At 40.3% G+C, this 16,251-nt stretch overlaps 1 protein-coding gene across 1 annotated transcript in view; it reads right to left on the bottom strand.

The window, feature by feature from the left end:
* The window catches only part of LOC120022102 (potassium voltage-gated channel subfamily KQT member 2-like), a 91,667-nt gene that overhangs the window by 34,659 nt on the left and 40,757 nt on the right, over window positions 1-16,251 (bottom strand). Inside the window, exons 4-8 of the mRNA XM_038965928.1 lie at window positions 13,903-14,078; window positions 5,326-5,451; window positions 4,512-4,622; window positions 4,180-4,275; window positions 3,269-3,363 (exon numbers count right to left, since the gene is read on the bottom strand). Coding sequence (XP_038821856.1) covers window positions 3,269-3,363; window positions 4,180-4,275; window positions 4,512-4,622; window positions 5,326-5,451; window positions 13,903-14,078 — 604 coding nt within the window. The remainder of the gene's footprint in view (window positions 1-3,268; window positions 3,364-4,179; window positions 4,276-4,511; window positions 4,623-5,325; window positions 5,452-13,902; window positions 14,079-16,251) is intronic.

Below are 16,251 nucleotides of genomic sequence, written 5' to 3'. Positions count from 1 at the left end.
CAAGCTCTGTCAGGTTGGATGGGGAGCATTGCTGTACAGCTATTTTCAGGTCTCTCCAGAGATGTTGGATCAGGTTCAAGTCCAGGCTCAGGCTGGGCCACTCAAGGACATTCAGAGACTAGTCCTGAAGCCACTCCCTCCTTTTACTGAGAAGTGGCTTCTGTCTGGCCACTCTACCATAATGGCCTGATTGGTGGAGTGCTGCAGAGATGTTTGTCCTTCTAGACGCTTCTCTCATCTCCACAGAGGAATTCTAGAGCTCTGTCAGTGACCATCGAGTTTTGGTCACCTCCCTCACAAAGGCCCTTCTCCCCCGATTGCTCAGTTTGGCCGTGCTCTAGGAAGCGTCTTGGTGGTTCAAAACTTCTTCCATTTAAGAATGATGGAGACCACTTTGTTCTTGGGGACCTTCAATGCTGCAGAAGCTCTATGGACAATTCCTCCGACTTCATGGCTTGATTTTTGCTCTGACATGACCCGTCAACTGTGGGACCTTATTTAGATAGGTGTGTGCCTTTCCAAATCATGTCCAATCAATTGAATTTACCACAGGTGGACTTCAATCACGTTGTAGAAACATCTGAAGGATGATCAATGGAAACAGGATGCACCTGAGCTCAATTTTGAGTCTCAAAGCAAATGGTCTGAATACTCATGTAAATAAGGTATCCGTTATTTTTTTAAATACAAATTCTAAAAACCTGTTTTTCGCTTTGTCATTATGGGGTATTGTGTGTACATTGCTGAGGATTTCTTTTTATTTAATCAATTTTAGAACAAGGCTGTAACATAACAAAAAGTGGAAGAAGTCAGGGGGTCTGAATACTTTCCGAAGGCACTTTGTATCTACATACAGTTGAAGTCGGAAGTTTACATACACTTAGGTTGGAGTCATTAAAACTTGTTTTTCAACCACTCAACAAGAAGTTTGTGAACAAACTATAGTTTTGCTAAATCGGTTAGGACATCTACTTTGTGCATGACACATTTCATTTTTCCAACAACAGTTGGAAGATTATTTCACTGTATCACAATTCCAGTGGGTCAGAAGTTTACATACACTAAGTTGACTGTGTCTTTAAACAGCTTGGAAAATTCCAGAAAATTATGTCATGGCATTAGAAAATTCTGATAGGGTAATTGACATCATTTGAGTCAATTGGAGGTGTACCTGTGGATGTATTTCAAGGCCTACCTTCAAACTCAGTGCCTCTTTGCTTGACATCATGGGAAAATCAAAAGAAATCAACCAAGACCCCAGGAAAAAAATTGTAGACCTCCACAAGTCTGGTTCATCCTTGGGAGCAATTTCCAAACGCCTGAAGGTACCACGTTCATCTGTACAAACAATAGTACGCAAGAATAAACACCATGGGACCACGCAGCCGTCATACTGCTCAGGAAGAAGACGCATTCTGTCTCCTAGTGATGAACATACTTGGTGCGAAAAGTGAAAATCAATCCCAGAACAACAGCAAAGAACCTTGTGAAGATGCTGGAGGAAACAGGTACAAAGGTATCTATATCCACAGTAAAACAAGTCCTATATCGACATAACCTGAAAGGCCGGTCAGCAAGGAAGAAGCCACTGCTTCAAAACCGCCAAAAAAAAAGCCAGACTACGGTTTGCAACTGCACATGGGGACAAAGATCACACTTTTTGGAGAAATGTCCTCTGATCTGATGAAACAAAAATACAGTTGTTTGGCCATAATGACCATCATTATGTTTGGAGGGGGATGCTTGCAAGCTGAAGAACACCATCCCAACCGTGAAGCAGTTGTGGGGGTTGTGGGGGTGCTTTGCTGCACTTCACAAAATAGATGGCATCATGAGGAAAGAAAATTATGTGGAAATATTGAAGCAACATCTCAAGACATCAGTCAGGAAGTTAAAGCTTGGTCACAAATGGGTCTTCCAAATGGACAATGACCCCAAGCGTACTTCCAAAGTTGTGGCAAAATGGCTTAAGGACAACAAAGTCAAGGTATCAGAGTGGCCATCACAAAGCCCTGACCTCAATCCTATAGAAAATGTGTGGGCAGAACTGAAAAACGTGTGCGAGCAAGGAAGCCTACAAACCTGACTCAGTTACACCAGCTCTGTCAGGAGGAATGGGCCAAAATTCACCCAACCTATTGTGGTAAGCTTGTGGAAGGCTACCTGAAATGTTTGACCCAAGATAAACAATTTAATGGCAATGCTACCAAATACTAATTGAGTGTATGTAAACTTCTGACCCACTGGGAATGTGATGAAAGAAATAAAAGCTGAAATAAATGATTCTCTACTACTTTTCTGACATTTCACATTCTTAAAATAAAGTGGTGATCCTAACTGACCTAAGACAGGGAATTTTTACTAGGATTAAATGTCAGGAATTGTGAAAAACGGAGTTTCAATTTATTTGGCTAAGGTGTATGTAAACTTCCGACTTCAACTGTATCTACCTCAATTACCTCATGCCCCTGCACATCGACTGCACCCCGTGCATATAGCCAAGTTATCATTGTGTATTTATTCGTTGTATTATTATTTCTCTTAATTATTTATCTGAATTGTTTGGAAGGGCCCCTAAGTAAGCATTTCACTGTTAGTCTACACCTGTTGTTTGCGAAGCATGTGACAAATAATATGTTATACGGATTTGCCCCAAACATAGCACTTTGTATTCAGGACAAAATGTAATTTCTTTGCCTAATTCTTTGCAGTATTACTTTAGTGCCTTACAAAACATGCGTCCTGTTTGCAGTGATACTTGTTATTCTGTGCAGGCTTCCTTCTTTTCACTCTGTCATATATGTTAGTATTGTGGAGTAACTACAACGTTGTTTATATATTCTCAGTTATCTTCTATCACATATATTCAGGCCGTAACAACAAAATATGGAAAAGGTCAAGGGGTTAAATACTTTCTGAAGGCACTGTATTTCTATAATAATAATAATAATAATGTCATGCTTTAGAAATGAATTCATATGGTCCTTTGTGGTTGAGCTGGTAGCGCATGGTTGCTGTGAGTTACTTCGGATAAAAGCTGATAAATGGAATTCATTATTATAAATTAGGTAAATGTCTATTGGCTTGGACTAGGAATCCATCAGCCCTTTAGCCCCTACGCAGATCCTGATTGGACGTCTTCATTAACCTTCAGGTTGAGGGGGAAAAACAGTGGGCAAAGGTTAGAGCTGGGATCGATCCTGGACACTAGAGAGGTGCAGACAGGCCCAATGTAAATCTAGGCGCTGATTTACTATATGATCAATACCTGTACATCGGCACGGACACGGTGCGCTCGTAATAATCCCAAGTCGACTCCAGGTCTGGCCGGGTGAGATTGGTGGCGTAGAAGCGCCACGCGGCCTGAGGGGGGAGAGAGAGAGAGACAGAAAGAGAGAGATGAAATAGAGAAGGATAGAGAGATGGATGAATAATACATGGAAGAGGTAGAGAAAAATAGAGAGAGCGAGGGAATGGGAGTAAGATAAATAGAAAGTGCGCGCGAGGGAGAGAGCAGGTCATGGTTTTGAAGGGTAGGTAATGAATACAGCGTTTTCTTTATGTTCACTTTGCTGCTATCTATCTCGGTGCTCTGAGAGTGCTTTGAAATGAATGAGATCATACAAATCTTTACGTGTACAGTTTTACCTTTTTGGAAGGAAAACTATTTCACTAGTATTGTAATTAATTATAGGTCATATTTCATAGAAATCTGGAAATACTGGACAGTTACTTTAAGGTAGCGAGGTGTGACAACCACATATCCCAGTCTTAGCAAGAAAAACTTTTCAATAAAGCAGCTATCAGAAAAGTCAAGCATGAGTGTCAGTGCAAGAAAGGCAAGGGTATTAGGTTTTTGTAAAAACCAAAAAAGAATACTGCCCAAAATGAATTATAGAAGTTGACTAAGAGGTGGGTCCAGGATCCAGGACTAGAGTACCAGGTATTGTGACAAGGTGTGTGCCACATGGAACTTTTTGCGACATATAAACAAGTGAGCATGGTAACATCATGTACAACGTGTCTTGAAAAGCGTACCCTGAAACCGTCATTTTCAGTTCTTGTAGATCAAAGAGTATATTGTGAAATTCCCAGTAATGGTCTAAGGTACCCCACCAGGATACCAACACTCTAAATGTTTTTTTTTTTTTGAGTGGGTAAGCGCCCTGCTTTGTTCACCTGAATAAGCCCTGCCGCAGGATTCCGCCGCTTCTCAAAGTGTTTTTGTCGATGTTGTTCCTGGACCTTCAAGGCAAAGCCAGAGCCCAAGATACCCTTAAAGATACAGAGAAACCATTAGTCACAACAACAAGCCTTTGGAAAACATTATCGATTCACAATTAATATTGCCAAGTCCAGTGAACTACTTCAGAGTAACACTTGACTATCAAATTGCAGATGCTTCAGGCACTCATCATGAGTTTCCTATAAGCACTCCATTTCCTTGCGTTCAGTGCACATTAATAAGTTAGCTCAGCCATTTCTTCACAAATCAAAAGTCTTTAACTTACTGCAGGAAGTGCAAAGAAAGACACTCCAATCAAGGTGAAGGTTGCGGCCAGAAGACGCCCGTTCCACGTTATGGGAAACTTGTCTCCATACCCAATGGTAGTCAGGGTGATCTGAGAAGGCAATCGGCAGACATCTTGAATTACATCTTTTATCAATATTCAAAGTGTTTCTTCATCTGGGCTCCCGAGTGGCACAGCGGTCTAAGACACTGCATCTCAGTGCAAGAGGCGTCACTACAGTCCCTGATTTGAATCCAGGCTGTGATTGGGAGTCCCATAGGGCGGCACACAAATGGCCCAGCATTGTCCGGGTTTGGCCGTCATTGTAAATAAGAATTTGTTCTAAACTGACTTGCCTAGTTAAATAAAAAAGAGCTATTAAATGTAATTCAACTTCATGGTAATTGTGACACAAGTGGGTTAAATACCACGGCATGTTGAATCACACTAATATCCTTTAGATTTCGATTTCACACAAATACTGGGTGTTTTATGGAGGACCCATAGAAATTATCCTATTAAGAAATGCTGGGTGTTTTGTGGGGACCTGATGAAATTCTTCTGTCAAGCACTAAGCACTGGATATTTTTATGGGGACACGCAGATATTTGGCTTTAAACAAGCGTTGAATGTTTTGTGGAGACCCGCAGAAATTATCTTATAAAAATGAGTGCTGAGTGTTTTGTGGGACCTGCTGACAATCTCCTTTCCAGCCACTGAGTGTTTTTTTGGGACATGCTAACATTGTCCTATTAACAACTGCTGAGCGTGGTTTGTGAGGACCAGTGAGACAAGGCTTAGAGTGATGACTTACCAGGCCCCACCACAGCGCGTCTGCGTAGGTCTCAAACTGGTCGTTGTCCTCTTTCTCTGCCAGGTAAACCAGGAAGGACGCCAGGATGAGGCAGAGGAAGCCAATGTACCACGCTGTGATCAGCTCCTGCAAAAAGTCAAGGTGTCAGGATGGACTAAACAATATACTGTAGCTCCTTCATGAAGGAAAACCTTGCTTTATCAAATCAATAGATGCCAGGTATTGCATATTTATGTTATGACCAGAATACCAAAGCAATATTAACTTAAACTTTTACACTCGTGGAAATCGGCCTATTTGGAGAGGGCCGAATTTAAATGTTTCTAAAAGAAGAACTATAAAAAGCACATGCATTCTGCATGTCATCCTTGTAACTGTGGATCAAACATAGCGATCATAAATGTTGATATTTAAAAGCTCATGTGATTTACACTAAGGAAAAGTGAAGTGCACATTTGGACTAACGGGGGGGTGTGGTTTGTTTGTATGGTATTTCTTATAATCCTCAACGTGTCACCTTTCAGAACACATTGATTTACAGCGTTTCCCTCACAACAACAAAATGTGTAAAAGTTGCCTAATCAGCGGGAGGAATGGAGGTACTGTACAGCCACTGCATTCCAATTGAGGCACTTATCAGTGACAAAATCTGCCATTTTAAACGCTTTATGGGATGACACCGGCTGTGAGTGGAAAGGGATACAAAGTAATTTAAAAAAAATGGTTGTATGGAACAAGAGGACGGCAGTGTGGTTACATTGGATTTATAATTGAATGAAATTGCCAGAGGAGCCATACACTAAAAATGAGTTCCTATAGTCTATATGGACAGTTCAACATCTCCAAGTGTTCCCAACACCAGTCCCAAATGTGTATGAAAGTATTTATTGCACACACCGTATCATGTCCCAAAACAATTGATGTAACTTATACATTTTATCACTGTTATATTCACCTACGTGATCAAATATTGAGAGAACAGAATGCCACAGCTACATGACGTTATACACTGAGTGTACAAAACCTTAGGAACACCTGCTCTTTCCATGACATGGACTGACCAGGTGAAAGCTATGATCCCTTCTTGATGTCACTTGTTAAATCCACTACAATCAGTGTAGGTGAAGGGCAGGAGACAGGTTAAAGAAGGATTTTTAATCCTCGAGACAATTGAGACATGGATTGTGCCATTCAGAGGACAAAATATTGAAGTGCCTTTGAACGGGGTATGGTAGTAGGTGCCAGGAACACCGGTTTGAGTCTCAAGAACTGCAACACTGCTGGGTTTCTCACGCTCAACCGTTTCCCGTGTGTTTCAAGAATGGTCAACCACCCAAAGGACATCCAGCCAACTTGACACGTGTGGGAAGCATTGGAGTCAACATGGGGCAGCATCACTGTGGAATGCTTTCTACACCTTGTAGAGTCCATGCCCCGACAAATTGAGTCTGTTCTGAGGCCAAAAGGGGGTGCAACTCAATATTTGGAAGGTGTTCCTAATGTTTTGTGCACTCAGTGTACACGGTATAGTAAACACTATTCGTCCATTGATTAATCAATATAAGAACAACCTGATGTAATAGGTTTGACCTACAACTCACATACACAGAGGGACCATGTCCTTCAATAAAACGGTCAACCCAAAGAATAAGATTTAGAAGTAAATACCTCATTTAGGGAAGTTCCTACATGAGGGAAATGAAGGTCAATATCAATTGTCAAAGTGCTGTAAAACTCAACGCTTTACTATTGATGATAAACAACCCTTTTATTGAGCATCACTGAGCAGCAACTAACATGATAAAAACCTGTCCGTAAACCCAAAATACATCAACTGAAAGTCAGATTTTGTACCACAGGAAATTCTTTGAGACCAAATGTGTTTTTCAATCCAGCAAATGTGGTAACCTAGAAATATGTCAGGGTATAATTTGGTAATAAAAGATCCAGTGGTTGATAGAGTATCAGGTCCACTTTGTTTGAGGGACTGACTGGTGCCGAGGTCAACACAAGGAAACACTGCGGTTGGCTACTCTGAGAAATGGGCACTCTGCCCCTCTTCAAAGAGAATGGGCATTCCCTGGCATTATCTATCATTCCGGCTGCTGAGGCAGCTCCCCTGATGCCACTGTTGTCCATATTTAAACACAGGGAGGAGAGAGATAAAGAGACAGAATTGGGGATGAGATGGAGAGAGAGGGAGGAGGTAAGCGAAAGGGAGAGAGACAGAGGCAGAATAAGTGACAGAGAGATGGGGATGAGATGGAGATGGAGAAAGAGAGAGAGAAACAGAGAGAGCGTGAGAGAGAGAGGAAAGAACGACTGATTGAGGGGGCATCCCTGAACGTGAAACATCAATGTGGCAAAATAGTCATGACCCTGACAGATGGCTGTGCGGAAATAGGCGCAGCTCAACATCACAGAGACAGACATGGTGGATAATTATCCCTGATTCCCTGGCTTATTCCTTCAGTGTTGGCAGAGTTGCGATTCTTTTTTTACACCTAAAAAGGACACGTTTTTGTACTATTTGTGTTTGGAATATTGGTTGTCTTGAGGAAAGAAGCTGGCTCATAACTTTATTTATGCGGTTTCATATTAGAAGATGTAATATTAATATCTGCTTGGGTAAATAAATAAGACTAAGTGATAAAGATGATACTATATATTTTAACAAAAAGCAAGTCAGAAAAAAGGAACTTATCACAGAAGAAACTCTTCAAAAGTGAGAAAAATTTACTTTACACACGCTTTAGACAGTGACTAACAACCAACGTACAATTTTAACTCACTCTTAATCAAGTCCAAACTTCTGCATATTTAAACAATGTTTACAATGCAAAATACACCGCTACCCAAGATGATCATCAATTTGTTAAAGATAGAAATGTACTGGGTTTTTCTCACTGACACAACAGCTTCCCTATTCCCCATGCGGCAAGCGCTGGTTTAGAAAAGACGGGAAACTGCTGAGAAGACGAAAACGAACAAGCAACAGAATTAGTTGGGCTAAAAATAGCCTCCACTTTCTGGGCTGGTTCACGTGGAATTCTGTACCAGGTTTGTGAGGACACAAAGTGTAAGAGAGCCTGCATCAGTCATTGATAGATCATATAGTCTACGGTGCGTTCAGAAAGAATTGAAACCTCTTTAGTTTTTCCACATTTTGTTGTTATGTTACAACCTGAATTTTAAAAGGATTAAATTGAGATTTAATGTGTCACTGATCTACACACAATACCCTATAATGGCCAAGTGGAATTTTGTTTGAAGAAATGTTAGGAATTAATAAAAAATGTAAAGCTGAAATGATTGAGTCAATAAGTATTCAACCCCTTTGTTATGGTATGCCTAAATAAGTTCAGGAATAAAAATGTGCTTAACAAATCACATAATAAGTTGCATGGACTCATTCCATGTTCAATAATAGTGGTTAACATTATTTTTGAATAACTACCCTCTCTCTGTACCCCACACATACAGTTATCTGTAAGGTAGAGCATTTTAAGCATAGATTCAACCAGGTAAGTTTTTCAATGCCTCACAAAGAAGGCCAACGATTGGTAAATGTGTAAAACAAACACAAAAAGCAGACAATGAAAATCCCTTTCAGCATGGTGATAATGGTAATTAATTAAGCTTTGGATGGTGTATAAATACACCAAATCATTATAAAGATACAGGTATCCTTCGTAACTCCGTTGCTGGGTAGGAAAGAAACTGCTTAGGGATTTCACCATGAGGTCAATGGTGATTTTAAAACAGTTACAGAGTTTAAATGGTTGTGATATGAGAAAACTGAGGATGGATCAACATTGTAGTTAATCCACAGTACTAACCTAAATGACAGAATGATAAAAAGGAAGCCTGTACAGAATAAATATATTCCAAAACAGGCATTCTGTCTGCAACAAGGCACTTTTTAGGATAAAACTAAATGGAATAAAGCTAAGCACAGGCTAAATCCGAGAGGAAAACCTGGTTGTCTGCTTTTCAAAAGACACTGGGAGACAAATTCACCTTTTAGTTGGACAATAATCTAAAACACAAGGCCATATCTACACTGGAGTTGCTTACCAAGAATACATTGAATATTCCTGAGTGGCCTAGTTACAGTTTTGACTTGAATTGGCTTGAAAATCTATGGAAAATGGCTGTCTAGCAATTAGGGATGTCCCTGACTAAAACAAATATTGCTCGACTGAGAGTCGTCTGTTCTTTCGACCAATCAATTGGACTAAACTTGAAAACATGTATTTTTCCATATATAGACCCACCCTATGTGTTTTAATCAAATACATGTACCGAGCTTGTCTGATGCTTTAAGCGCACTGTTTGATTAAATAATTAAAACACAGAAATGACTAGAGGGAGTCCGACCGCAATTAATTTGATTGTACCGGGTCGGGCTCAGACTTGCTGCACTATGTTAAAAAATGACAGCAAGTGACTGTGACTAGCACCCGTTGGCTCTCTCTCCTCCCTACTGCAGCGACAACCACAGAACATCAGTGTTTATCGTCCGTTGCTGAAGATGCAACAAAATTACAGCCAATTCTGACTGAAAAGTTCTGTTACCGAAATCCCTAATTTCTTTAACATTCCCTAATCCCTCAACCCTTGCTCTATTTACGTGAAACATGCATCCATCACATGCACGTGAGGAATAGGACCTGACCTATAGCAGATCATAATCACATCAATAAATTGGTTATAACAAACTCCGAACACACGTGACAGCAAAATGGATACAGAGGATGTGACAAATAAACTCGAAACAGGGGGATGTTCACTGGTTGCTCAGGAGGCAAAAGGTGAAGTCAGATGTGTGTAATACATTTGAATAGCTGTGGAAAGATACTGGAGATCAAGAAAAAGAAGGTAAGGAGCAAGCGTTGTGGGTCAAACAGGTGCTGTTAGATTACAATATAATTTTTCGGACCGTTTGGAACAATGTAAATAACACTAAATAAATCATAAGTGTACCAGTGAGTCTGTTGTAAGCAGACTAAAAGTAGTTCCAATCATTCGTGAATGTAATTTCTGAAATGGAACTGTTTATTTATTGTTTACACTAATTATTCAAGGGTCGCTTGATTGTATTTCAAATCCTGAATGACTCGTATCCTGTATGACGACATGAACGAATGAATGATTGATTGATACAGTACTGTAGCCTATATAATAAGTATTGAAAAATACAGTGCATTCGGAAAGTATTCAAACCCCATGACTTTTTCCACATTTTGTTAAGATACAGCCTTATTCTAAAATGTATTAAATAAAATAAATCCTCATCAATCTACACACAATACCCCATAATGACAAAGTGAAAACAGGTTTTATTAATTGCTTGCAAATTTATAAAAAATATAAAACAGAAATACCTTATTTACATAAGTATTTCAGGTCCTTTGCAATGAGACTCGAAATTGAGCTCAGGTGCATCCTGTTTCCATTGAGATGTTTTTACAACTTGATTGAGTCCACCTGTGGTAAATGTGCACACACCTGTCAATATAAGGTCCCACAGTTGACAGTGCATGTCAGAGCAAAAGCCAAGCCATGAGGTCGAAGGAATTGTCTGCAGAGCTCCGAGACAGGATTGTGTCTGACAAGATTCTCCGGTCTGATGAAACCAAGATTGAACTCTTTGGCCTTTATGCCAAGCATCACGTCTGGAGAAAACCTGGCACTATCCCTACGGTGAAGCATGATGGTGGCAGCATCGTGCTGTGGGGATGTGTTTCAGTGGCAGGGACTGGGAGAATTGTCAGGATCGAGGCAAAGATGAACGGAGCAAAGTACAGAGAGATCCTTGATGAAAACCTGCTTTAGAGCGCTCATGACCTCAGACTGGGGCGAAGGTTCACCGTCCAACAAGACAACGACTCTAAGCACACAGCCAAGACAACGCAGGAGTGGCTTCGGGAAAAGTCTCTGAATGTCATTGAGTGGCCCAGCTAGAGCCGGGACTTGAACCCGATCAAACATCTCTGGAGAGACCTGAGAATATCTGTGCAGCGACGCTCCCCATCCAACCTGACAGAGCTTGAGAGGATCTGCAGAGAAGAATGGGAGAAACTGCCCAAATACAGGTTTGCCAAGCTTGTAGCATCATACCCAAGAAGACTCAAAGCTGTAATTGCTGCCAAATGTGCTTCAACAAAGTACTCAGTAAAGGGTCTGAATACTTATGTAAATATTATTTTAGTTTTTAATATTTTATACATTTGCTAAACAGATTAATGAATACCGTTATGGGGTATTGTGTGTATATAGATGAGGGGAAAAAACGATTTAAACCATTTTAGGATAAGGTTGCAACATAACAAAATGTGGAAAAGGTCAAGGGGTCTGAATACTTTCCGAATGCACTTTGTTTTAAGACTAAACAGGATGCACTCTTAGGCCTAGAGCTCGATGGTGGTTATACAAGGCTGCTATTTTAAGCCTACTAATGACAATGACATTACTTATTATTATTATTATTATAATAATAATAAATGATGATCATAACAATAATAGCAATAAGTCGATCAATAAAAATGTGGATTATTATTATTAATAGTTTTTTTAAAACACTAAATAAATTATAAATAATACTAGAGAGGCATAGCAAAGATATCAGTAGGCTATTAAACAAACACTCAAACAGGCAACATGAGTAGGATCTGTCGCTATATAGATATATATGGATGATTTATAGAGCCAGGCACATTTAACAGTTAAGCTATTGATTATAGACCTAATTAAGTTTGGATTTCCTCTCTTCTCACCTTTCTTAGACAATTAAGGCAAGAGATGTTTTCTCGTCTCCTAACTCCGCTGAACTTTGCTATTGTGCACATAGCAACATGGAAGGTTCTCCTGTCTCCAGAGGAACTTTGGAACTCTGTCAGAGTGACCATTGGGTTCTTGGTCACCTCCCTGACCAAGGTCCTTCTCCCCCGATTGTTCAGTTTGGCCGGGCGGCCAGCTCTAGGAAGAGTCTTGGTGGTTCCAAACTTCTTCCATTTAAGAATGATGGAGGCCACTGTGTTCTTGGGGACCTTCAATGCTGTAGAAATGTTTTGGCACCCTTCCCCAGATCTGTGCCTCTACACAATCCTGTCTCAGATCTCTATGGACAATTTCTTCGACCTCATGGCTTGGTTTTTGCTCTGACATGCACTGTCAACTGTGGGATCTTATATAGACAGGTGTGTGCCTTTCCAAATCATGTCCAATCAATTGAATTTACCACAGGTGGACTCCAATCAAGTTGTAGAAACATCTGAAGGATGATCAATAGAAACAGGATGCACCTGAGCTCAATTTCGAGTCTCATAGCAAAAGGTCTGAATACTTAAGTAAATAAGGTATTAATGTTTTCTATTTTTAATACATTTGCAAAAATGTCTAAACCTGTTTTCGCTTTGTCATTATAAATAAAATTCATTTATTTTAGAATAAGGATGTAATGTAACAAAATGTGGAAAAAGGGAAGGGGTCTGAATACTTTCCGAATGCACTGTATATTATGAGGTAATCAATTAGCAACAATATGCTATAAGCTTAGACAGAACACCAGTAAGAACACTCCCAACCACTTGCCTTGGTGCATTCTGCTCATACTCAATCCCAAGGCTCTGTTAAAGATCAACTTACAGTAAAAACACACTGCCTTCATCATTGTTAATATATTAGATCACGACAAGGCTGCACAGCAATCTAGCTGTTCGATCTCACAGGAAGGCAGAAGAAAGACACGGTGTGACGAACCAAATTCAATAAGAGGAAATAGTCCATGGCCGCTTCGGCTTCTGCCTGTGTCAGACTCCGGACCTGATCCATTTTAACCTGACACTCCTCTAACAGAAGATCCCTTTAGGTTCTCTGCACATCACCGCCCTCTGCTCTTTCTCTCTGGCTCTCTATGGGGATTCTGCTGCTATGCATCTTTGGGACTGGGAGAGGGAGACACTCTTAATTCCCAATTGAGAGTGCTCCATTTATCAGACCAAGAGTGTGTCCCGAATGGCACCCTATTCTCTATATGATGTACTACTTTTTACCAAAGCCATATGGGTCCTGGTCAAAAATAGTGCACTACATATGGAATAAGATGCAATTTGGAATACAAACCTAAGCTTCACGAGCTTTTGACAAATTGGAGGGTACATTTAGTCATACTGGGTATGGGATTGGTCACAGGATGTCTCGTGGAGAGCTCGGTGATGAGTGTGCTGTTTTCTGTGCTACGGGTGTAGTAGAACAATCTGAGAGCCGTAATGTTTCTATTGGTTGTTTGAGCAGCCTGTCAATCAATCTGGTTAGGGGGAGGGGACAGTCATATGGCAGTGTGATCAATGAACTTGGATAAAAACACTTGACATGTGGTATAGGTTGACTTGACTTGTCTGTGGAAGCTCAAGTCCAGATATTGGATTTATTGAAACATGCTGCAATGCGGGCAAAGAGCCAGATTGGAGTGGCGAGGTACATGCATCAGTTCAATGAATCAAATCTCACACACGTGCACACATAGATACACGTGTACGCACACAGGCAAGCACCCGCCCAGTCATTTCTTACCTTGCTGTGAGCGTAAACAACAGATCCCAGGAGTTTCCAGGTGCCTCCGCGGCGGTCCATCCGGATCATGCGCAAGATCTGCAGGAACCTCAAACTCCTGATGGCAGAAGTAGCAAAGACATTCCCCTGGGTTCCAGCCGCCAGCACAGAGATGGACGCAATCAGCACCATGACGTCTGGGAAAGAGACATTTTATTTTTATTTGTGTGCATATTCTGTATATACACATATATATATATATATATATATATATACACACACACACATACCCCTTCAAAAGTGTGGAGTCACAGAAATGTCCATGTTTTTGAAAGAAAAGCAAATTTTTTGTCAATTAAAATAACATCAAATTGATTAGAAATACAATGTAGACATTGTTCATGTTGTAAATGCCTATTGTAGCTGGAAACGGCAGATTTTTTTAATGGAATATCTACATAGGCATACAGAGGCCCATTTTCAGCAACGTTCACTCCTGTGTTTTACATTTACATTTAAGTCATTTAGCAGACGCTCTTATCCAGAGCGACTTACAAGTACATACATTCATACTTTTTTTGTACTGTGTTCCAATGGCACTTTGTGTTAGCTAATCCAAGTTCATCATTTTAAAAGGCTAATTGATCATTAGGAAACTAATTTGCAATTATGTTAGCACAGCTGAAAACTGTTAGTCTGATTAAAGAAGCAATAAAACTGGCCTTCTTTAGACTAGTTGAGTATCAGCATTTGTGGGTTCGATTATAGGCTCAAAATGGCCAGAAACAAAGCACTTTCTTCTGAAACTCATCAGTATATTCTTGTTCTGAGAAATTAAGGCTATTCCATGTGAGAAATTGCCAAGAAACTGAAGATCTCGTACAACAATGTGTACTACTCCCTTCACAGAACAGCGCAAACTGGAGTGGGATGAGTGGGAGGCCCCGGTGCACAACTGAGCAAGAGGACAAATACATTTGAGTGTCTAGTTTGAGAAACAGACGCCTCACAAGCCCTCAACTGGCAGCTTCATTAAATAGTACCCGCAAAACACCAGTCTCAACAACAACAGTGAAGAGGCGACTCCGGGATGCTGGCCTTCTAGGCAGAGGTCCTCTGTCCATTGGCTGTGTTCTTTTCCCCCAACTTAATATTTTATTTTTATTGGCCAGTCTGAGATACGGCTTTCTCTTTGCAACTCTGCCTAGAAGGCCAGCATCCTGGAGTCGGTTGACGTCAGAGCTCAGACTGCGCTTCACAGCACTGTATGGGTTTTGACCGATAGCCGTTCTGAACATGAGCACCGCACGCAATAAAATGTTGCCGCATCCCTCCTGCTAATTGGTAAACTTTTGCAAATTTTTTGTTGTCGGAGTGAAGGAAAATGCCGTAAATTAAGAGGACCCAATGTATTTTGAAAGATGAGACGTTAAGGAATTATAACAAATACTGCTTTGATGTCATACAAGCAAGCCAAACACCTACGAGTCCAAATGTGCACTTCACATTTCCATATCATAAAGCTCATCTCATATACAGTGTCAACGTTTGTGATCACTATGTTTGATGTACAGCTACAAGATGACATGCTGTTATACCATTGGTTGTTCTGAAAAGAACGAGCCTATGTTTGTCTATTGTGAAGAAAATTTGCCGCGGCACACGCACCTGAATGCACTGAAAACAAAATTGTTTACGATCTGTTTCTCTGAATTTCCTTCTGAAAACCTAACACTGCGAGATTGTATTTTATAACTTTGCTAGTCATGTTGGCAATAGAACAAGCTTTCAAATGATGCCCACCTGACCAAGATTGCGATTGATAATGGTCAAGTTTTGCATTGTGTAAACAGTAATTCTGTGATGGCGGGGAATCAGGTTGTGTTCCAAACAAAACAACTTAATGTGCTCGCTTTAGTTCATCAACGGCACAACTAGGAGATCTCAAAAAAGCACCATATACACTGAACAAAAATATAAACGCAACGTGCAACAATTTCAAAGAGTTACAGTTCATATAAGGCAATCAGTCAAAAAAAATGAATTCATTAGGCCCTAATCTATGGATTTCACATGACTGTGAATACAGATATGCATCTGTTGGTCACAGATACAGTGGAAGTCGGAAGTTCACATAAACCTTAGCCAAATACATTTAAACTCAGTTTTTCACAATTCCTGACATGTAATCCTAGTAAAAATTCCCTCTCTTAGATCACCACTTTATTTTAAGAATGTGAAATGTCAGAAGAATAGTAGAGAGAAGGATTTATTTCAGCTTTTATTTCTTTCATCACATTCCCAGTGGGTCAGAAGTTTACATACACTCAATGAGTATTTGGTAGCATTGCCTATAAATTCTTTAACTTG

This window comes from Salvelinus namaycush, chromosome 2 (genome assembly GCF_016432855.1).
Source record: "Salvelinus namaycush isolate Seneca chromosome 2, SaNama_1.0, whole genome shotgun sequence".
Taxonomy (NCBI): Eukaryota; Metazoa; Chordata; class Actinopteri; order Salmoniformes; family Salmonidae; genus Salvelinus; species Salvelinus namaycush.
Note: the sequence above shows the minus strand (reverse complement) of the source record. Positions and strands in the feature narration are given on the sequence as shown.